General features: G+C 51.0%; 1 protein-coding gene across 1 annotated transcript; it reads left to right on the top strand.

Annotated features, from left to right (window-relative positions):
- The first annotated feature begins 2,453 nt into the window (after positions 1–2,453).
- On the top strand, positions 2,454–14,382 carry LOC140515931 (tumor necrosis factor ligand superfamily member 10-like). The gene is made up of 5 exons (XM_072626778.1): positions 2,454–2,829; positions 10,262–10,408; positions 11,293–11,329; positions 12,707–12,823; positions 13,518–14,382. Exons 1-5 carry the CDS (start codon positions 2,605–2,607, stop codon positions 13,958–13,960), a joined length of 969 nt encoding a protein of 322 aa, XP_072482879.1. The 5' UTR covers positions 2,454–2,604; the 3' UTR covers positions 13,961–14,382.
- The last annotated feature ends 9,725 nt before the right edge of the window (positions 14,383–24,107 follow it).

Here is a 24,107-nt window from a genome sequence, read left to right as displayed (position 1 = left end):
TCTCTGCCTCTTAGCTTCCCTGACTTCCTACAAGTTGCAACTCCCTTTTAATTTCAGTGACTTCCTTCTCAAATTATTCCCTGTTTATGCTTCGTACAGGTTTTCTTTGTATATATGTGTTTATATGTCTTCTTCCCAATTAAATTGTAAACTCCTTGAGGGCAGGGACTGTCTTTTGCTTCTTTTTGTAGCCTGGGAATTTAGCACCCAGCCTGCCTCAGAATAAATGTTTTGTGATTGGGGTTACAGAGCAGACAGTAATGACAGTGGATCTAGACCATGTTGGGGGTGTAAGCTCAGTTCCATGTGGACAGTCTCGGGCAGGTAAAAGTGAGGACTTCTAAACCTTAGAGTTCTCATGAGGCCCCCCCAGGGAACAGCTGGGAATTGAGGTGTGAGACTGGGCTATCTCGTGCATTTCCGCCTCTTCCTGCTGGGAGAGAGCATCCCCGCCCTCGCCCTCGAGATTGGCCTGGGTCTGAGCACACCTGTTGTTGTCTAACAGGCACGGTATTCAGGTGCAAACTATGCGGCCAGAGAGCTTCAGCAGGGTCAGGAAAGCCTGAAGGCGCTCTTAGCGCTGAGGGGCCCTTAGAGGACAGAAGGCCCCTCTTCCCTCTCTCCTCTCTTCTCTCTTCCCTCTCCCCTCTCCCCTCTTCCATTTCCATTCTCTTACTGTAAGATCTTTGCCTCCTTGGGAAGAGGATTCCTCTCTCCTAAGGAAGAATTTACCCTGCACATGTAACCAAGACCCTGAATAAAGCCTAACCCTTGTTCGACTCTGGAAAGTCTCTTCTCTCATACGTTTATCCGTTTGGCCAGCCCAAGACCTGCGACAGGTAAGGTAAGACTCTGGTAGCCCTTAGGTCTCTAGGCCTGGCAAGACCAGCTTCCTTTTAATGCTAATGCTAATGACACTCAGGTCCAGAAAGGGGATGAACTTTGCCTGAGGTCATTAAATTAAAAGTGAAAGAGGCCAGCGTCAAACCCAGGACTTCTGTCTTAAGACCAACAAGTATTCATTACTATATAGAAGTTGATCGGAGCTGTGGCAGAGCAAATGTGTGTAGGGGTAGGATGGGGGGCTGGAGTCAGGAGGATCCTCATTCAAATCTAGCTTCGGACTCTTCCTAGGTAGGTGACCTTGGGTAAGTTAAAAAAAACAAACCTCTGTCTGCCTCAGTTTCCTCAACTGTAACATGGGGACAGTAGCAGCCCCTACCTCCCAGGGTTGTTGTGAGGATCAAATGATATATTTGTAAAAAGTGCTTAGCACAGTGCTCAGCTCAGCATATAGTAGGTGCTATATAAATGCTTATTCCTCCTCTCTCACTAAACATGCAAGGGAGGATGCTAGACCTTGGAGATGGAGACCAGTCCCCTGTCCCCCAGGAGCTGAGATTGAGGTGACTGGAGGGACAGTGGCCAGGACACCGGACATGTAGTCCAGAGTATGTGAATGCACTAACCTCTTCCCGCTTCAATTTCCCCATCTACTAAATGCAGAAAAGAACTCCTATCTTCCCAGAGTGGTTGAGGATCAGAATTGTAAAACGCTATGCAAATATTAGCCACCGTGATTATTCGACTTGGGGATTATTCTACACGATATACACAGAACAGTAAATCTGAGGTGATCTGAGGAGACAGAGCACTACAAGCACTTGAGGTAGCTCAGGGAGCCATGAATGGCATTTTCCAGTATTAACAAGACTTCGGAAATTCCAGGTGCCATCACAAGCCTCCCAAGCTCGCTGTGCTTTGGGAGATGGTCTTCGAAGAGTCTGTAGGGATGAAAAAGTCATCACCCCGGAGTCTCTCCAGACAAACTTGAGTTTGTCCAGGAGACAGCTAACTAACTGGGCAAGGTCACAACTTGAAGTTGCAGAACCAGGTTTTCAAGTCAAGCCCCCTAACCCCAACTTCTGGCCTCAGCTCCTCGTCCGCGGAAAGGGCTGCTCAGACATACTGCGGAGCTTCTTCCCAGCTGGGGCTCAAGGAGCGCACAGACGCTCTTCCCCGACAGGCGAGTGTGATCGGTTTATAAAGGAAGGACGAAGTTGGGAAGAGAACGACGGGCCATGGCCAGAGAAGCACTGGGCAGTGCCACAGGGCTAAGGAGCGAACGAATCCTGCAGGCTTTCCCAAGCAGAATGCCAGCTGCTGCAAAGGCCCCTGGGGCTCGGTCCAGTGGCTCCACCAGCTTCCAGAATCCTCGGAAAGGACCAAAAGAACCGGACCTTTCCTAAAGGACCCTGGGAGCTGGACTAGCTGTAGAAGAGTTTACCTTTCCACCGCATTCTAAGTAGCGGGGAGTCGTTGAACTCCTGGGACCCGCCTAGGACTTAGTAAACAATCTCGGCAACTCCTCCCCGGCTCTCCCACGCCCCCCCCCCCCCTCCCCCTCGTCTGGCCTGCGGGCCGGGCTGTTTTTGTGTTTGTGTGCTGGTGTGTCGGGGGGCGGACCCTGGAGAGGCGGAGACGCTTCTGGCTACTCCTTCGGATCCCTGGCATCTCCCTGACCTACGGACCCGGCTCTCCACCTACATACAGGCTGCCCCACTCGACCTCTCGCTCGCCAGCAGCTGCCGCCTTGGCCTGGTCATGGGCCTGCCGCCCCCCACCCAGCATTATTTCCGATCGGACAGCAGCGACTCTTCGGCGTGCATGATGGGGGCCTCTGAGGATCCCGAGGTCCCGAGGAGGATGCAGGGGAGGTCTGGGTCTTGCAGCCCGATGTGGCTTGCCACCACGGCTATGGCCATCCTGGCGCTGCAGGTCGCCTCCACCACTGGTCTCTTTGTCTATTTCACCATGTCCATTTCCAAGGTGAGCCGGGGCGGGAGCTCGGTTGGGTTGTGGGTGGCCCCCACCTTTCTCCAAAAAACCTAGGCACTGGCGGCAGACAGGTAAGGCGAGGCACGTGTGCTTGCCCCTCGATCTATCCGCTCAGTCTTTGAAGGAGGAGCTCCCCTGGAACAAGGGGCGGGTTAGGAAAAAGCTACACAGGGAATTGTACCAGGGGAGGGATCTGTTTTCTTTTCGATCTTGGTACATTCGTACCTAGTCGGTGCACATACATAAATCCTTAGTTCTGCGAAGGCTACGGCCTTGAGACTCCTTTGCTTTCTGAGAAGTTTGGCGACTCCAGCCGTATGGATGGAGTGGGTGGAGGCTAGTCGCCCGGCCACGTTCCACTTCTCTCCCACCCCTTGGGCTGCCTGGGAAGGGAGAGCTTGCTGGCAGTTTACGGACTTGCCCTGCTGGCCCTGGGCAGGTCCCTCGCGGCCGTGACCTCCGCGCGCGTTCCTGGCCTGGACCAAAGGCGCCTAGCCTCGCTCGTGAGGACCTGGGCGCCTGGACAAAGGGCAGGTTCGTCGGCTATAAACGAAAACGAAAGCGAAGCCCGCGCGACGAAGGGAGGTGGCTTGCTGTGAAAACTGTGGAAAAACAAAAGTGATGTTGTGGAAAAGCGAGGCAGCTGCAGAGAGCTTGCTGGGCAGGAGCGCAGGAACGGGCGCCAGGGGGGCCAGACAGGGGCGAGTCCCGGGCCTGGCCAATTCGAAGTGCCTTCTGGCAAAACCTGGACCCCTGTGACCAGAAAGAGTCCACACTTAATACCCTTACCCCCACCTCTGTAGGGTCACCTGTGAGCTTTGACCTTTTTCGAATCCCCGTTCCTACCCCCTCATTTAACCCCCGGGGAAACTGAGACTCAGCTTGATTAGAGGGCTCGCCAAGATTGCATAGATCATGACAGAGCCACGATTAGAACCTAAATTCTTTGACTCCAAATCCCACACTCACTCTCCGCTGCCTGTCTTACTCCCAGTCTCACAGGGTTGCCATAGCTCAGAAGAGCTAGGTCAAGCTGAGGAAATGGAAGATGAAGCACTCATATCTCCGAGGCTGTTTCTCTGCCCCATTTCTTTTCTGGGCAGAGAAATGCTTACCTCTGTTTATCAGTATAAATAGAATAACCTTTCCAATTGAGGCACCTCCTGATGCTATCAGCCTGCATACACTTTGGGAACTTCTTACTTATTGATGGGCTTATTGTCCCATAGGTGGAAGCTGGTGGGGAGGGGGGCTTTAGTATCTGGCACTTAACCTAGAGGAACCACCACCAGCTCCTCTTACAGGGGTTCACAAGTCTTCACTACAGTTTTCTTTGCAAAAAAAAGAGTACTGTGGATCATCCTCCCTCATGGTCCTCTCACTTAAATCTGTGACCTATTCCCAGCAGGTATCCAGGTCTTCCCACTGCTGGGCTTTCCTCTAGGTTAGAAGGGACTTACCTTGTTACTTCCTTTCCCACTGGAAAGGTGGCCTTGGGAGTCCTAGCTTATAACCTGATTTGTCTCTGGACTATTTAAATTTGCTGCTGTTTGGCACCCAGGTGGCACAGCATATAAAAGGGGCCTGTTCCGGTGACTATGGGACACTTCCATGGAAGGGGAGCCTCTGTTTGCCATTCTGGTTGGTGTCATGATGAACACTTTCCATTGGCAATTTCACTACTGCCACTGAGCCTTTGGGGGTCCAGAGAGGCGCTCCCCCTCTTTTCATTTGTCTTGCTCTCCTCTCCCACGGTGGCTGGATCTGGCTATGCAAATACTGCCTCCTTGCCACTGCTGCCCCTCTCAGAGCAGGCACCAAGGAAGGACCTGTGTCCCTGCACCATTGGCACTCTGCATTATCTCACTGGTCCCTCACTGCACTCCAGGTTTGTGAGGCTGGAACACTTGACAGAGGCCAGACCTAGGGAGTTTGGAGACCTGGGTTCTGTTCCACCTCTGCCACTGTGGCTGTGGGAATCTGGCCAACTCACTTGACTTCCCCAAGGCTCCCTCCTTTTACGGCTGAGACTAAAGTCCCTTCAGCCCTAACTTTCTACCAGTCTGCAGATATCTGGCTTGTCTGAGCCAGCCACAAAGCCAGGGCTCAGAGCCAGAGCTTGACTCAGCTCCAGGATCTTTGCATGGTGGGGAAGGGGTGGCTGGCAAATCCCAGCTGTTTGCCCCATGTGGTATATGGTGATGGATTTCTTGGGAAATCTTGGAAATAAATTACAGAGTGAGGGAAGGAGGGAGACAGGGAGGGGAGACAGCCCCCTCCTTGTCCCATCCCGCCCCCCCAGGCACACGCTTGCAGCCTAGTCTGATTGTCTCTATCTGAACTTACAGCTCCTCCTTACCCCAGGCTTGGCTCTGACTATTCTCCCTGCCCCACCTGAGCTGCCCCTGCAAGTTTTGCCTTTTCCAGAATGGAGCAGGCCCAGGGTCACAGCCAGTGCAGAATCTTAGCTTGCAGTTCCTGACACTTGGTTTGTGGGTCCGTTTTGACCTGGGCATGTCAGGACGGGCTTTCTCACCCCACCCTACCCCACCCCACCTCACTCACACCTTGGTTTACTTGTATTTTTAAAAAGATATTGATACTTGGATTTGACCCAGTCAGCAAGCACCTACTATGCTCTGAGCACTGTACTATGTCTGGGGAATTCAGACAAAGGAAAAAGTTTGGTCCCTCCCCTAGATGAGCTCACTTTCACACATTTAGGGTTACAGCTGTGTACATACATAATGCATACAGGGCAGGTGGGACAGAACCTCAGAAGGGACTAGCAGGAAGGGAAATCGGTACTGACTGAGGCCCTTCAACTGTGTCCCCCTTAACTAGTCGTTGATTCTTTTTCTCTATTACAAGGGAGAGTTCAGTTGGGGAGGGGGCGGTACTTCCAGAAATGACTGAATAGCGAAGAGGCCAATAGAATTTGGTATTTCCAAAATGTTGCTAAGTCAGCTTCCCCAATGACTAACTGGCACAGCCTAGGCCCAGGGGACCGAGGGGTGCACGGATCCGTCCAGCTTGAGTCAAAGCCCACTTCTCCCTTCATCTCAGTCCCTGAAACACTGGAAGCCAAATGGACCTTCCGGATTCTGAGAGTTGTAGCATCAAGAGTTGAATGGCCCCTTGTGGCTCACTGAGTCTATGAGGAAACTTGAGGCCCAGAAACAAGTAACTTATCCAAGATCACACAGAGTGGAAGCTGGGATTCAGCCTCATGCCCTCTGTCCTTAAACCCAGTACAGTTCTGCTACATCACCTACTGGGCCACCTCTTCAGTGGGGAGGTGATCAGTAAATATTTGGCAATAAGGGATGGTTTGTTAATTTCATAGCACTTGTCCCATTTTAGGTTGGAAGTGGGTCTCCCAAGACTAGATGGAACATCTTAAAGGGGGACCTGGAATTGCAACCCAGCCCCTTTCCAAACTCCAAATCCAGGCCTTTTGCCTTCTCACCAAAGAGTGTTTGTCTCTATCTGTGTCTCTGTGTCTTTGTCTCTGTCTCTCTCTGTCTCTCTCTTTCTCTCTGTCTCTGTCTCTCTCTCCATTCTATCTTCCAGTCTTTTGGCTGTCTCACTAGTTCAAGAAGGAAGGCGTCTTCTTGACCTCAGGGAATCTTTCTTGTTACTAGGCCATGTGCAAATACAGCTGACTGGCTCTGTGAGAGACTTTGGCCCTCCAGAAGAAGACAGGCTGAAGGAGAACATAACTAGTCATTCCACTGGCATTTGGGGAACCCTGCCTGACTGCAAGACCTGGACTGGGCACAGAGTGGGGGAGGGGTCAGGGAGGGGGCCAGGGAAGTACAAGACCCCCTGATCCTAGCCAATAGGAGGCCCAGCACAGTCTTCCAGACTGAGCTACCCTGAGGGAAAAAGCTGACTGGCTTCTGGTTCTTCAGTTGAATTTCTGAGTTGAGGCATTCCCTCCCTATCCCTTTGGACTTCTGGGTGCTGTCCCTTGGTGCAGAAGGGCTCCAGAATCAGGGACTTGGGAACACAAGACTAGGCTGATCCTGTTGTCCTGCCTTGGGATAGTCTGGCAGGCTTGGGCTGTTCTCAGGCAATGGATTCTGTCCACTACAGCCCAGATATACCCAAAGCACCTTGGGAGCAAAGGAACTGTTAGCAGAGCTCTGAGCTCTAGCCCCCTAGCTCTATCAAGGAGTTGGCACAGGAGTGGTGTTGGGTACAGTGTTTGGGAGGCAGTTGGGGTGATGTGGCAGAAGGTGCCTTTGATTTGGACTCGGGAAACCTGGGTTCTGATCCCACCTCTGTCAATCTACAGGGCCCTTCCCCTCTCTGGGGCTCAGTTTCCCCATCTGGAAAATGAATGGATATTGTGTTGGGCAAGATTATCCTGTAAAATTTTTCTAGGTGTGTGTATGTCTTCCACAGTTACATTTTTTGAAGGTTGACCAGAGGTTTAGGGCATCCTTGTAGGGTAGGGGAAAGTATATAGTATGTCAGGAAAGCTAGTTAGTACTAGCCAGAGGACCCTGGACAGGAAACTAACTCTGGGATGCAGTTATTTCATTTGTCAAATGGGGGAAGTAATAACCCAGAGTGTCTCAGAATTCTTTGTGTGTGTCATCAGTGGTCATTTTGTGGAGGAGGAAACATCTGCCTGGAAGAATGACCCCCATGATCTCTGGAGGGCCAATTCAGTTCTAAAATCTCTGTTCCCCCACTATGTCCCACTGACTGCCTCTTCAGTCTCTGGGAGGTCTCAGCTGAGGAAGGCCAGACCTTGGCCAGTGTTATGGAGCACTGAGTTATGGAGTAGAAGAGCCAGTGACTGGAATTGGCACAGAAGAGGTGGCCCTCTGAGGCTCTCAGGATATGGATCCCCTGCGTCCTCATTTCCCCCTAGCCCTGAACTGGGGCTGCAGCTGGGAACTGGGCTAGGCTTCTGGGCAAGGGAAGGGCTCTTGCCAGCTTAATAATGGCATTTCTTCAACATGTTTTCATATGTTACTCCAATCCAAGTCAGAGGACTTTATGTCTTTTAAGATAAGTTTGATGGTTGCCTCTTGTTTTACTGGCAGTGTCGTCACTGGATATATCCTCTGCCACCTTGAGAATGAATCCTCTCGGAACCAGAAAAAACATTTCAGCCCAGTCACCCCAGAGCAATGCCAGCTTGTGCCATTATATGTTCTCTGGGCCCATGATTAGGATTCCAGCTACTTCCCTTTTGTCTTCCTTCCCATTGCTGGAGGCATCCCTGCCAGTCAGGCATCCATCCACCACTTAAGTGCTAGAGCTGAGGCACAGGTAGCTGGTAGTTGAAAGTCCAGGACGGGGAATATTAGAGACCCATCAAAATAAAAGGATGTCAAAGAGAAGGTGTCCAAGGGAGAGCACAATGAAGAGAGGCTGCAGGAGGGCCATAAGCCAGCCATCGAGAGCTCACTTTGGGCTTTGAGACCTCACAAGACCCTGTGAGATGCCAATGAACTCTTTTTTACCTAGGGTAGCTGGGTGGCATAGTGGCTAGAGAGTTGCTAGCCTCAGGAAGATCTAAGTTCAAATGTGACCTCAGACACGTACTTGCTAAGAAGACCCCAAAGAGTCAGACACAACTGAAAAACAGCAACAGGGGAAATTGAGGCTGGGAGAACAGGGTCCAGTTGCAGCTTATCAGAGTCAGAGGGAGGATTGGCATCCAGGTCCTGTCCTTTCCACTAAGGCTTATTACCTCTAAACATAACCCAAAATAAAGAAGCTAGTAAAGAATGTTCTAGTGTTCTCAGGCTGAAATGTCTTCAGTTCCTTCTGACTGAAATCCTAAACTGCACCTTTTAGGTTCTCCTCATTGGTCTCCAGGGGGTTCCTGTTTTCTCACATCTGTTTCTTTGGGCATAAACTCTCTACAGCGGATTGGATGCTTCCAGCTGGGTGAGCAGGCAGGGCCTGTGCTGAGGTGTCCAGGGCAGTTTATCCCAACATTAAAAGGCTGTTTGAGAGACTGTGAGCCTGCAATGAGGTAGTGGAGAAGCCGTTTGCAAACCTTCAGGTCTTGGTGGATTTGCCCGCCATCTGGCTGCCACTGCTGCTGTTCCATAGACCTTGTCTCTGCTTCCTGGATAAGCCTGCCCGGTGTCCTGCCGTGGCTCAGTGCTGTCTGTGCTGGGCACTCCCAAGCTGTTGCTTTATTTGATGCATGGTTTGGGGTTTTTGTTCGTTTGTTTATTTATTTCTTTGTTTGTTTTTACCTCAGGTCAGGGCCTGATCCTGTGATGCCTTTGTTGATAGGGTGGAAATTGGTCCCAAAGCATGGACCATGTGAGAGCTATTTTAGCCTCAGAGAGGCCTCCCCTTGCCTCCCCCCAATTACCTCCAGGGTCTAATGGCACCAGGATAGCACTGCTGGGGGAAGAGTCAAGGCTAACTGAGATCGGCCTCCCCGCAGGTGGCACCTATTAGGGACAATGGCCTGAACTGAGAAAGCTTGAGAGCAGCCCAGGAGAGGACAGTCTGTATCTCTGGTCCAGGGAACGAAAGGGAAGGAGGACAGCAGAGATGAGGAGGGAGAAAGGAAGCAAATGAGGGGGACAAGGAGAGAAGTGGGGTCATAGGCACATGGAGGGGAGGCAGGAGCTGGAGCCAGGCTCCCAGAGGAAGGGGCGGGAGAGAGGCCCCGGGCAACGTGCCCCAGTTAATCAAATTAGAATATTCCAAATGAATCCCACCCATGAGACTACTCATCATCCTCGGTTCTCAAACATTTTTTGTCTCAGGACCCCTTTATTTATCGAAGACTTCCCCAAAGAACTTTTATGTGCAGTATATTTATCGTATTGAAAATTAAAATGTCTTCATGTTATGAAAATAGTTTTGACCTTGTTGGACCCCCTGAAATGGTCCCAGGGATCCCCAGACCACGCTTGAAGAACCACGTGCGATGCAGTAGGGGGTCAGGGTGTGTGAGAGTAGCCTGGGGGAGGGAGTGGCAGAGAGTGGGTCCATAGAGAGTTCAGCCCTAAGAGTGGGGGATTTGGGATGAGGAGTTTTGATTGGTGGGAAAGGCCCGGGTCCTAGTAAACAGTCCATGTAGGGACCCCAGACTGAGTGGAGACGGGGGATGCTGCTGACAGGGATGTTTCACCATTCTGCCTCAGCTTAGGTCTGCTGAGAAGCCTGAAGCCTTGTTGGGGTCAATTCCATTCAATAGGTGTTTAGGCTTCTCCTTCAGACTTTCTCCAAACCATCTTCCCTTGACAATGGCAGGTATTCATATACCTGTTTTTCAGATGAATGAACCCTAACCCTAAACAACTTGGCCAAAGTCACACAGTGGCGAGCCAAGGGCAAATCAGGGTTGGACTCCTTGGCTTGAATTTAGGCTGAAATCTTGGTTGCCAAGAGAGTGAGGTAGTAAATTTGGGGTGTGTATGTCTCTCTTTAGTTAAAGACCCAGGCCCAGGGGATTCCAGAGGAGCTGAAGTGCCTCCAGCTGATCAACAGCCTGCAAGAGAACCCGAATCTGGAGGACTTGATCAACAACCGGACGTGCCTCAAGCTCATGGGTAGCATCAAATCCTATGTGACCTTGGTGAGCAGCCTTTGGGGAGCATGGCCTCGGGGAGTGGCCTTCCTCCTGACCTGGCCCACTGTCTGATTGCCTGTCTTTGTCACACACACACACACACACACACACACACACACACACCTCTCCTCAGTAAACTGCATTTGGCTCCCTCTTACCTTTAGGACCCTCTGTCCGGCCTTTCCAGCTCTTCACAACCTGGCTCTCAGCCACCTTTCTAGGCTTTCTATGTATTACTCTCTGTGCAATCTGTGGTCTGGTCAAAGTAGCCTTTCCGCTCTTCTCACACAGGACACTTCATCTCATCTCTGGAATGCCTTCCCTCTTTAACCGTTTAGAATCCCTGGTTTCCTTCAGAACTCAGCTCAAGGCCCACTTCCTGCAGGAGGCCTATTTTGAGCCCCACAGCTGCTTGTGCCCTCCCTCCCTCCCTCCCTCAACTACCTAGTATTCCCTTAAATGTTAGAATGTAAGCCTTTAGAAAGCAGGCAGGGACTGTTTCGTTTTTGTCTGGGTATCCCCAGGTTGCAGAACACTGTTGTTATTGAGTTGTTTTTCAGTCACATCTGAGTCTTTGTGACCCCATTTGGGGTTTTCTTGGCAAAGACACAAAAGTAGTTTGCCATTTCCTTCTCCAGCTCATTTTACAGATGAGGAGACTGAGGCAGACAGGGTGAAGTGACTTGCCAGGGTCACCCAGCTAGTGTCTGAGGCCAGATTTGAACTCAGGGAGATGAGTCTTCCCAACTCCAGGCCTCGTGCTCTATGCACACTGTGGCACCACCTAGCTGTCCCTATGTACCTGGCACATAGTAGGTACTCAATAAATGTTGATTGACTTTGGACCTCCCAGCTCAGGCCTTTCTCACGTCTGCCTTTTTTACTTCCAGGTGACTGAAAACATTCTCCACCGGAGTTTACAGAAAGGTGAGCTGATTCCCTCAGGGCTTGTTTAAGAACCTGCCCTCTTAGAGAGATAGTAATAATATTGTCAGCACGCATTTACATAGAACTTGGAAGTCTGTCAAACAGCTGTACATATGTTTGCTCATTTGAGCCTCACAACAACCCTGGAGAGGTAAGTGCTATTTTTATCCCCATTTTACATTGGAGCAAACTGAGGCAGACAGAGGTTAAGTGATTTGACCAGGGTCACCTAGCTAGAAAGTGTCTGAGACTGGATTTGAACTTGTCTCCCTAACTGGATGCAGCGCTCTATCCACTGTGGTACCAACTCTGACCTTCTGAGTTCTTTGCTTCAAATGTCTAGAACAGTGATTTTGAACTGGTAGGTGCTTAATAAAAACTGACTAGCTTGTGAGTTTGAATCAGTCAACCAGTAGGCATTTTTTAAGCACCTACTTTGTGCCAGGCACTGTGCTGGAGGCTGAGGCTACAAGGAGAGATAATGGAACAGTCCTCATAAGGGAGCTTACATATTAATGGGGCCTGAGGCTGCCAGGACATTCATGTTCAGAATATCCGCCAAATGGGTACAAGGAGTTAGGGAGGGTAGGGGGGAGGAAATGGAGGGGGAGGGGATTCTTGTGAAAGATGGGGCTTGAGCTGTCTTAAAGGAAACCCAGAATTCCAAGTGGCTAACATGAGGAGAAGATATCTGTGTGGGAGCATGGGGAACAGCCTAGGCAAATGAAGGGCAAATGGGTGAAAACTAGACAGTTGGCCAGGGAGCCTGCACTGAGGAATGCTGGGAAGAGAAGGCTTCCAAAGACAGCTCAAGAAAGAAGGATTGGAGAGGGGAGAGATTGTTGGTGAGGAGGCTATTTGGGGAGTCCAGGGGAGAGAATACTGGACTTGGAGTCAGGGAGAGCCAGGTCCAAGTTCCACTTTAGATACTCAACAGCTCTGTGACCTCTGTGCAAGTCACTTACCTTCTCTGAGCATCAGTTGGAATGTCTGTGAAATGGTGCTTATAATGCATGGAAGTAGTTACCTAGCTCATAGAGTGGGTGCAGGATTCAAATAAGGTCATGTAAAATGCTAGACAAGCATGTCAGGCATTATGAGTACAAACAAGGAAGGGGAAGGGTGTTGGATTCTGGTGCAAGGGCTCTGTCTCTGTCTCTCTCTCTTCCTCATCTTTCTCTTCCTCTTTCTCCCCCCCCCCCCCTTTGTGTTTTGGCTGTTCATAACTCCTCCTGCCCAATCTGAAGAAGGGAGTGAGAGAGGGGAAAGCCATCCTCTTGGCCTTGGCCTTGAGGTCTGGGGTGGGGGATGGGAGTGTATCACAAGCAACCTCCCCCCTTTCTCCTCCAGCTTTTTCTCATTTGCTTTTTTCTGTAGGTTTGACGAGTACCTCTCCAGGTGTGGAGGGGCAGCCACCAATGACACACCCCTTCTCCATAGGAGCTCAGCCCTCAGCCCATGTCACCCTCATCCCCTACACTGCTGCCAGTTCAGGTAAGTGCAGACCCAGATCCACCCAGAGACCTATCATCCTTGCACTCAGGACCACCATGGTCCTCAGGAAACTAAGAATGGGCCCTAGAACCACAGCAGGCCTTCACTTATCCCCTGCTGAAAGAACACAGAAGGACAGCATACTGGCTTAGGAGTATACCACTGTACTCTCCTCCCCTTCTATCTAAGTGATGTGAGGGTCTTAGCCAATCAGTATTTACTATGTATCCAGTGATTGGCCCAGCCCTAGCTTGATGGGGGAGATTGAAGAAAAAGCAAATTTCGTAACTGTGTGACCTTGAGTAAGACATTTACCCTTCTCTGAGTGTGCCTCTTCCTCTATCTGGGGGGGAGGAGATGGGGGGAGGTGTTGGTAATTGCAGAGAGGGAGGTTGAGGCAGAGCTTGGTAATGTGGTAACATGAGTGGCTTTCCTCTCTCTGGGGGTCTTCAAGCGAAGGCTGGATGCCCACCTGTATGGTGTGGGCTACTAGGGATTCCTTTGGTGAGGTCTGGCTGTGTGAGATTGGCCAGGAGGCTACAGATCCATTTCCCTTCCCACCCTGTGCTTGGGGCCTTCCTCCCTGCCTCATCTCCCTGTTTCTAGTCTCTGGTCTTTTCAATTTGTTCCTCATCTAATAGGTGCTTAATAATTGCTCATTGAGTTTAACTGTATCTTATTCTTCTCCCTCTAGACAACCTTGATCACCTTGGGGAGCTGCCCCAGTCCTGCCGCTACCCTCTGCACAACTGGGAGTCTCGAGGCCTGCTCTCCCACCTGCAAAACATCACCTTCAAGACAGGTGCACTGAGAGTCAGCCAGGGGGGCAAGTACTATGTCTATTCTCAGATCTACTTCCGATATCCAGCTGAGGCTGAAGGGAGCCGGCCCACAAGCCAGCAGCTGGTCCAGTGCATTAGCCGACAGACAGCTTACCGCCAGCCCATCCTGCTCCTGAAAGGCGTGGCTACCAAGTGCTGGTCTCCAGAGGCTGAGTATGGCCTCCATGCCATCTACCAGGGGGGCCTCTTTGAGCTGAAAGCAGGGGATGAGCTCCTGGTATCTGTCTCTTCCCTGGCTGTGGACGATACGGATGGCACCTCGAGTTACTTTGGGGCCTTCCGGTTGGCTATGTAAGAAGCCTCTGCCCTCAGTTTGATGAGTGTTAGGGGCCAGCTTTTCCTCTGAAACTGACTTATAAGATTGAACTGTCTAATGCATTTGCTCCAGCTGACCTTCCTGGGGACCACAGGACCAACTCCAGCCTTGTTCATCCATTACCCCAAGGAGGCTTGGAAAGATCCCAAAGGACAGAGAACTGGATTTTCCTTTTCTGCCTAGGTGGTAGTTGGGGGGGAGGGGAGCTGCTCTTGGGGGGGTGTTCTGAGCACTGTGTCCTCATTGTTTTCTAGGGAGGAGGCAGACTGATGGGGCAGGGGGGAAGCCTCAGGAGTATAGAACCTCTGTGATCTGAAGAGAAGGTTGAACAAAGGACTCTAGGCATTGGGGTGATGGGGTTGGGAGGACGAAGTCCTATGAGTCTCTCTAGTTGACCTAGCTAGTGATACCAGGCCAGAAAATACACTTCCTTCTACAGGACAAAGGTGAGCAGCTCTAAGAATGTGGATTGGAAGGAGCCCAGGTACAGAAAGGCCAGTTCCCTGCCCTGCTCCCTCCTTGCCCCCTACTCCAGGATTTACCCTTAGATGTCTCTTTACTAATTTCAGACATCTTCGAGGAAGCAAGGGATCTAGAAAGGGTCCCCAGAGCATTTCAGCTCTGGTTCCTGGAAATATTGACCCTAGGAAAAAAGTGGGGGGCCAGCTCCCCTGGAGGGGACCTTGGGGCCAGACAGCATCCCTCTCTTCCTGGTCTAGCCCAAGGGAAAGAGAGCTTACTGCTTCCCCTAGGAGATGTGACGCCTCCCCCCCCCACCCCCACCTCAGGATGGAAGACTAGTCTGTGGCCCTGATGCCACACAAGGGAGCTCTACCAGGATCACTCCTGACCTTGGGACCCTTTGCTACCTGAACCAAAGGCCAGAGGAGGTCACAGTGAAAGGGTTGGCTAGGAGTGGGGATGGGGCTGGAATTCAGGGATCCATATAGCTTATCACTGCCAGATGAAACTAGGCCCTACAGTTGGGCCTGGCTACAGATACCCCGCCCCTCCCACCCCCCCACCCCCCCCCACACACTCTTTCCCTTTCAGGGACAATACTTCCTCTCCCTTCCCAGCCCCCACTCCTCCCTTCCATCTCAGGTCCCCACCCCCAGCTCCCACTGCCTCCTCCATCCCAGGTCCCTAACAAGGCTGTGTGAGGAGCAGAGCTGTTGGGAGCAGGTTGTTGACCTGATAGGGAGCCATTCTTATCTGTATGGAAAGGGAGGACCTGCATATTAGCTAGGGAGTCACAGGGTTTTGACTGTTTACAGGACTAACTGCCAAAAGGTATGGGGAGGGTGGGGGGTAGGGAGAGGATTGATAGAGTAAGGGTTGGTGAAGGACTGGTTCCCCTCCTCTTGCTGGCCATCATTTCTATTGGATTTGTCTGTTAATAAATCTAGACTGCATATTCTTTTCAACACCCGCTGGGTGATGCTCTTGGTCAGATCCCTCACCCCTGACCACATGCATAGCCCTTCACACCTTCCTTTCATTTGGCACTATGGGTTTTTGAGATGCTTTGGGCCCTTGTCTCATTTGAGCCTTGCAGCAGCAGGGAGCTAATATGCTCATTCCACAGGAGAGGAAACCTAAGGGTCAGAAAGGTGCTTTGAGCTACCATGATTCTATGGTAGATGCCAGGATGACTACCATGGTCATAGAAGTCAAGCTGGAAGGGATCAAGCTGGAAGTGTTCTGGTCCACAGGAGAGCCCATGACTAGCCCATGCTTGCTGGGGAGCCACCATTTGGTCCCTGGGCCTTTGGCCCTATAGGCAGCTTTCTCTCCACTGGGCCATTTCAGCACCATTTGAACTGAATAAACACAGCCCCAGCTAAGCAGGTAAGTGGTTGCAGCCTGGGCAGTGCCACAGTCCCTGTAGTACCTCACCCCACCCCTCCTAACACTGCAGGGGACTTGAGGCCTTCTGCCACTTAGGAAGCCTCAGGCAAAGGAAAGTTGTCCAAGAGGTGTTGGCCCCTGTGGGGAAGATGCCTTGCTCACACTCTGGATGGTTTCCCAAAACCATCTGAGTGGGACATCTATTGATTGCTAGTTTCCTTTGGACTGCTGGAATTCAGAAGCTTTGTGCTTGCCTGACTTTGAAATCGGAACTTCATCACCCCCACCGTGTGATCAGAGAAAGTATCCAAGGGAAGACCTTGGGACGACCTTCTAGGCTGCCCAGGGGCCCTGGAGATGTACAGATATGGCCTGAGGCCAGCCTTGTAGCTGCTGTTGCCCACTGGCATCCTTTACTTCTCTCCCCACAGACTCCAAAGGAAAAAGTCAAACTAGATCAGGGGCTGGGCCTGGGGGCTGGGGATGGCATGCCCCCAAATTAGCCATGGCTTGACCAGGTCTCTCATCCAATTTCCTGAAGTGAGCTACTTGCCATGCCCTATACACATCCTGCATCCTCTCCTTTTGGCCCTAGCGAACACTATTTCCTTGTGCCTAGAATTTTCGCACTCTGACCTCCTCCATGCTCTCTTTTGTATTATAATCTAGTTTTTCCTCCCTCTACTAGACTGAGCTCTTATACCTTTGTCCCTCCCCACCCTCAGTGCCCAGTACACCAGGAGTCAGGGCCTGAAGGACCTTCACTCAATTTTACCGATGGGGAAGCTGAGACCCAGAGAAACTGAGTGATATTCCTAAAGGCACTCAGGTAGTGAGTGAAGTGAATCATCTCCCAAGGGTGCTGTAATGACTCAGAAGTGCCCTCCTCCCCTTCCAGGGCTCTTAATAACAGGAGAAAACCAAGATGACTCAGCCCTCCCTCCCTTTTGGACCTTCAGTGATTTCAGTAACCCCAAATATCATTTCAGAAAATCAGGCCATTAGATGTAATGTACTTAGCCTTAGTAGGTGCTACTGGCCCAAGCAGATCATTTGGGCCTGCTTTAGTGAAAAGGAAGTAAGGGACCTTGGGACCAACCAAATCTTCCCCAAACAATGGGGAAAATGTGGTGTTGGCAATGCTGGGAATGTAGGAAGAGACAGGTTTCAGTTGAAAGCCAGTAAAATGGCCCTAGTCACCAGAGGAAACCCCAAATGAAAAATAATGTTGGTCCCAGGTGGAGAGTGCAGAGGAAGGCAACCCAGCTGGAGATGGGGATTGGCTGTGGAGGCTGTGTTTAAGGTACTATGGAGCTCTTTATTGTGCCCAGCTCTGGAGACAGGAAGGCTCATCTTCCTGGGTGCAAGTCGGTGACCCTGGGCAAGTCACTAAACCCTGTTTGCCTCAGTTTCCTCCTCTGTAAAATGAGCTGGAGAAGGAAATCGCAAACCACTCCAGTATCTTTGCCAAGAAAACTCTAAATGGAGTTACAAAGAGTTGGACACGAAAGTAGCTCTTTAACTTATGCAAGAGCTGGCAGGGCGCGGGAAGTTGTATGGGGTCTCGATGACTTGAGGGCTAATTGTGACGTCATCGCACTATTCATTTGGGCTCCAGAGCCAGCCTCATAGCAACGCCTGGACAACCTGATCATCAGGGTGAGGGAGGCGGCTGAGGGAGGCGGCCGCAGGGAGGTGCGCGGGAGACAGGTGGGAGCGAGGAGAAGGAGGAAGCCACACTAAAGCCTGTCGGAAAGGTCGCCGGGGCAATGGGTTTCGCCCTACTGGGCAAGTTGCAGAAGGCTGCTCTCCTGACTGTCCTGCTGCTTGCCCTTTGGAAAACCGTGACCGTGGCCAAGCCCGAGCCCCAGCTGCACCCCACCTGCACCCTGAACCAGACAGAGGAAGAGGCGCAGTTCCAGGGAGATCTGACCCACACGTCCGGGCGCGGAGAGCTCAAGGGGTTTACGGAGGACCAGAACGGAAATGACCAGCGCGTTTTCCCGAGTAAGGTGACCGGCCAGAATACATCGCGGCGCGAGAAGGAGAGGCCCAAAGTGTTCGCTAACCCCAGGACGGAGTACGCCCTGGAGGGCGAAGAGGTGATCCTCGTGTGCGAGAGCTACTCGTATCCTTCCATCGACTCCTGGAAGTGGTATCGGTACTACCCGATGGAGGACTACGTGCTCCTGCTCAACAGCAACGGACAGCGGGTCTTCATCATCGAGAGCGCCCACCGCAGCGAGTTGCTTCTCCGTCATGTAGACACGTCCAAGGACTCGGGCCAATACATCTGCGTTGGCACCAACAGCGAGGGCTACCATGCCGCCGTGGTCATGCTCAAGGTGCGCAGACGACTGTCCGCGTTCTGGCCCTTCCTTGGCATCTTGTTCGAAGTGCTGGTGCTGTTCACCATCATTCTGCTCAATGGACACAATCGGACCCTCGCCGAGGAGTTCATCGAAGATTAGTCGGTCAGCCACACCCACTTCCACCTCATCTGCGGCGAGTGCCGGCTGAGCCGACGCGGCTTCGAAATAAAACTTGCCCCTGCAGCGGTGTGTAGATGGGCGGCCGTGTCGAATCTGTGTCTGTGTCTGTTTCAGTGTCGACCTTTTTCTCGGACCTTTCTCACACAGAAGAGGGGCACAGGGGTGGGGGAGGGAGTGAAAGAAGCGGGGAGGGGGATTGGGGAGTTGTAGAGGAGGGAGTGGGGAGGTGGCGAAAGCAGGGTGGGGTTGAGGAAGCTCGGAGGAGAGTTGGGAAGGTGGGGGAGCGGGGGTGGGGAGAAAAGATGGGGAGGCGGGGCGAGGTGGGGATTAGGGAGGAAGGGGGTTACAAAAGAGTTCGTACCCTCAGATACCTTCCCTTGAGAGGGGGGCCTGGCGAAGAAAGCAAGCTATCACTTGTGGACACCCAAGGACAGTGAATGAGACTAGAGGAGAGGGCTACTGCTCCGGGGCCTGCGATAACCTCTGTCCCAGGGAATGCCCGTGGGGGTGCCCCGTCTTTAAAACGCTTAATCACAGCCTCCACCTCTCCCCTCACCCCCCAAACTAACATCCCGAGTCCCATATCCAATTCAGCAAAACGCAACCTTCCGGTGCCATTCCGGGAAGCGCCCACTTGTCCTCTCCAGCCATCCCGGTTTTCTTCCTTGGCACTGGTGAGTTCAGCGGGAACGTTTCTTTGCGTTCTACTTTTGGGCTTCTGCATCATTTCTCGTTACTCTTTGCACATCCTTCATGTTGGCCATTCTGGTAATGAGAACTCATACCTAGAAATACAAATACTAAATACTTTTCTTAAAAGTTCTCTCGCCTAGCAAGTGCTCTAGGCAACCATTTCTAGCTCAGGACAACATTGTAAAAGCTCACAAGATTCAAGCAGGAGCAAACACTGGGGTTTCTCAGTCTTGGTGTTGGTAAAACCCTGGGTCTCCTACTATAGAAAGAGGGTTGGACCAAGTGGTTTCTATGGTCCCTTCACTGTGATCAGAGTGGGGTAGGCCGGGCAACAGGCAGGTCCCCATAGATCTCATCACCTCTGTGGGTCCTCTCCCTTGGGTTTCTGTGTTCTCACAGTGCTATTCCCCTGTCTGTGGGTCCTACCAATTTCTGTTGATCCCTGAACAGCATAGCAGGGACTTGTTCCCCTCCCCTCCCCCCCCCCCCCCCCCGCCTCCCGCGCTGCCCCAGCAGACGTCATCTGATACCCCTATAAGCCCCTCAACAACACAGCAGGGAGTCCCTCCCAAACAGATAAGTCCTGGCTACAGTGAGCCCCACAAAACAAGTCCCTGAGGAGAACACTAGGAGGACCCCACTCAGCATACAACTTCTGGTCATAGCTGGTGTTCCTGAGCAGCACAGCAGGGAGTTTCCAGTAAGCGTGTGTCCCCTGTCTGTGCGTCCTCACATGTCCGTGGGTCTCCTATCTGTATATCCCCTTCTGTCCCTGTGTCCCCATCTGTCCGTGTATTCCCCACCTGTCTGTCCATGTGTTCCCCATCTGTCTGTGTGCCCCCATCTGTCTGTGTATCTCCATTTGTCTTTGGGTCCTCACCTGTCTACGTGTCCCCACCTGTCTGTCCTTGCGTCCCCATCTGTCTGTCTGTCCCCACCTGTCTGTCTGTGTCCCCATCTGTCTGCGGGTCCCCACCTGTCTGTGTGACCCCATCTGTCTGTCCATGTGTCCCCATCTGTCTGTCACCATCTGTATGTGTGTCCCCACCTATCTGTCTGTCTGTCCCATCTATCCATGTGTCCCTCATCTGTGTGTCCTCATCTGTCCATGTGTCCCCCATCTGTCTGTGTATCCCCATTTGTCTGTATGTATCCCCATCTGTCTGTCTGTGAATCCCCATCTGTCCATGTGTCCCCCATCTGTCTGTCTGTGTGTCCCCATCTGTCCATGTGTCCCCATCTGTCTGTCTGTGAATCGCCATCTGTCCATATGCCCCCCATCTGTCCGTGTGTCCCCCATCTGTCTGTCCGTGTGTCCCCATCTGTCTATATGTGTGTCCCCATCTGTCTATCCATGTGTCCCCACCTGTCTGTCCATGTGTCCCCACCTGTCTATGTGTTCCCACTTGTCTGTCTGTGTGTCCCCACCTGTCTGTCTGTGTGTCCCTATCTGTCTGTCTGTCTGTCCCCATCTGTCTGTCCATGTGTCCCCATCTGTCTGTCCATGTGGCCCCATCTGTCTGTCTGTCCCCATCTGTCCATGTGCCCCCATCTGTCTGTCTGTCTGTCCCCATCTGTCCATGTGCCCCCCATCTGTCTGTCTGTGTGTTCCCATCTGTCCGTGTATCCCCATCTGTCTGTGTGTCCCACCTGTCTGTCCGTGTGTCCCTATCTGTCTGTCTGTGTCCCCCCATCTGTCTGTCTGTGTGTTCCCATCTGTCCGTGTGTCCCCCATCTGTCTGTCTGTGTGTCTCCATCTGTCCATGTATCCACTACCTGTCTGTCTGTGTGTCCCCATCTGTCTATCTGTGTGTCCCCATCTGTCTATCCGTGTCCCCACCTGTCTGTGTGTCCCCATCTGTCACTGTGTCCTCATCTGTCTGTGTGTTTCCACTTGTCTGTCTGTGTGTCCCCACCTGTCTGTCTGTGTGTCCCTATCTGTCTGTCTGTGTGTCCCCATCTGTCTGTCTGTATGTCCCCATCTGTCTGTCTGTGTCCCCATCTGTCTGTGTGTCCCCATCTATCTGTCCATGTGTCCCTATATGTCTGTCCATGTGTCTTCATCTGTCCATGTATCCACTACCTGTCTGTCTGTGTGTCCCCATCTGCCTGTCCATGTGTCCCTGCCTGTCTGTGTGTCCCCGTCTGTCTGTGTGTCCCCATCTGTCCGTGTGTCCCCATCTGTCTGTCTGTGTGTCCCCATCTGTCTGTTCGTGTGTCCCCACTTATCTGTGTGTCCCCATCAATCTGTCTGTCTGTCCCCATCTGTCCATGTGTCCCCATCTGTCCATGTGTCCCCACTTGTCTGTGTGTCCCCACCTGTCTGTCTGTGTGTCCTCCTCTGTCCATGTGTTCTCAACTGTCTGTCTGTGTGTTCCCACCTATCTGTCTTTCCATGGGTCCCTATCTGTCTCTCCATGTGTCCACATCTGTCTGTGTGTCTCCATCTGTCCATGTATCTACCACCTGTCTGTCCATATGTCCCCATCTGTCTGTCTGTCCCCATCTGTCAGTGTGTCCTTCGTCTGTCTGTACATGTGTCCCCATCTGTCTTTCTGTGTCATCTGTCTGTCCGTGTGTCCCTGTCTGTCTGTGTGTCCCCACATGTCCGTGTGTCTCTTATCTGTTTTTATATCCCTTCTGTCCATTTGTCCCCACTTGTCCGTGTGTTCCCTTCTGTCCATGTGTCCCCTATCTCCCATATGTCACTTTTCTCATTGGTTCACGTTTCCATATCCACGTATCAGGCTATGTTTCTGTCTCCTCTACATTTGTGTATGCCCTGTTTGGTTGTGATTCTAAATCATGCTGTTTCTTGTTCTCTCAGTGTGTTCCCCCCATTTTTTGTGGCCCCCTTTGTTTGTAAGTGTGTGTCCCAGGCTATCAGTTTGTCCCTTCACATCTATGCGTGTGTTTCCCCTCCTGGATTTGTGTATTCCCTGTGTGTGTTCCCCTTTTGTCTCTGTGTTTCTGTTCCATGTCCATACTCATCCAGATGAGTATCTCCAGTTTTGGTGGGTGTGCTCTCTTTGTTTCCATCCCCGTGTCTCCCTTTCGTTTTGGGGTATAACCTTGCTTTTTGGGGGGTAAGCCTTGTTTTTCTCTGTACCCTGTATTCCATTTCTGGGTACACACTGCAATCTGTCCTTGAGTGTTTCCCATTTGTGCGTGTGTCCATTCCCATGTGTGTTTGTGCCTCCCTTCTGTTTTTGTCATGATGAAAATTGTCCACTTCTGTGGGACTTTCTAATCTTTGTTTAGTTATGAACCTTTCCCTTCTCCACAGATGTGAAAAGCATTTCCTTCCTTTCTTTTCTATTTTGGGATGTGATCTTTGAGATGTAGGTCATGCATTCATTGGGAGCTTATTGTGGCATCCGATGTTTCTCCAGTCAGACTGCCAGCCATCCTATCTGAAGGTATTTTCTGTCCCATTGCTGGGTTTTTTTTTTCAAATAGTTTTATCATAGTCAATTAGCATTTCTTGAGTGGCCCCTTTGCGCTAGGCACTGTTGGAAGCACTGAAGACACAAAGAGGGCCCCATGAGGAGCTCTCAGTCTAAGAGAGAGCCCTCCTCCCCAGTGACAGGGGAGAAACTTTTGATTTCTCAAACTCTTGGCTAGTAGCATTGAATGCCGTGTCTGTAAATGGTGTATCCATTTTGTACCCAATGCGGCTGCCTTCTTGACTCTTAGACCAAACACTTCTGATGATTATGACGTTAGAGAATATTCTGAGATCTGATGAAGACAGGCCTCCTTCGTGCCCACTCTTTTGTAATTATTTCCCTTGAAATGCTTGACTTCTTGTGGGAAAATCACAGGAGTGAGGCAAAACTTGAAAGACCGGTTGCTTTCCCCTTCCCCATCCCCACTGCCAAATAAAAACAAACCTCTTGAGATCCAGATGGAGAAATCTGCACTTCTTTCAGGAACCAATGAAGAGCTACTAAAGTTATTGATTGACAAAGGGGATGATCCACGTTCTGTTTTGGGAAGTTTTGTATGGTGGCATATTCATGATGGATTGATTGATTGCTCTAGTGTCTGGAGAAAAGGTAATGGGGTCCATGGAATGAGGGTGGAAAAGAAGAGGTGGCTGGATGTGGGAGAGATTGCAGAGGGAGGTGGTGACTGGATGCAAGGGTCCTTTGGAAGGAGTACCAAGGGTGACTACTTTCTCAGACTGAGTGACATTGTTGGCAGTAATGGGGGCAGTCAGGAAAAGGCTTGGGTTGAGGGGGTATAGAAGTGTGATTTCAGAAAAGTTGAGTTTGAATTGGTCCCAATCAATAAGGGTTGACTATATATATATATATGTATATGTATATGTAGCACACAGCAAGAAGACCTTTGGGCTCCTTCTCAGCTCTCTCCATTTGTAGACAGTTCTCACTGACAGCTGCATTTTTGGGGACACTCTAATATCAATTTGAGTTATGGTGTGAGAAAGCCCCAGGAAAGCTGCTGCCTCAGAACAGGGACACCAATCAGTCTCTGTGGAGGTAAATCTCTAATTGTAGATGTCAGAACAATTACCAGAAGTTTCTTCAATTGTATGTACTAGTTAAACTCCAGGAAACTGAATCTGTTTTATATATAGAGAGGGCCAGGTTGGAGGTAGCCCTGTTGCCACTACACATCAAAACCCCAATCAGGAGTAGCCTTCAAAAAAGCATTCAGATCTGGAACTGACTTGGAGGTTTTCAGAGCTTTGTGGGGGCACATTGAAACAAACATTTCCCTTCTCTTGGCAGTCATAGATTTTAGTTATGTGACCTTAACTCTCAAGTCAATAAGAATCCTAGAACTGTAGCATTTTAAAGATTATAGGATTTAGAATGGAAAGGAACCTTAGAGGTCATCTGGGCCAACCTTGTTATTTGCATTTAACTCGGTTTCCCCTTTTTACAGAGGAAGAAACTGGTTCTGAGGGGAGTGCTCTGCTGACTTCATTCTGACCGGTTATCGTAAGTCTTTCCATGTTTCTCTGTCTTCATCATATCATTTTTCATAGCACTGTAATGTTCCATTATAATTCACGTATTACAATTTGCTTAGTCCCCATTTGATGGACATCTACTTTCTTT

Source organism: Notamacropus eugenii, chromosome X (genome assembly GCF_028372415.1).
Source record: "Notamacropus eugenii isolate mMacEug1 chromosome X, mMacEug1.pri_v2, whole genome shotgun sequence".
NCBI lineage: Eukaryota > Metazoa > Chordata > Mammalia > Diprotodontia > Macropodidae > Notamacropus > Notamacropus eugenii.
Note: the sequence above shows the minus strand (reverse complement) of the source record. Positions and strands in the feature narration are given on the sequence as shown.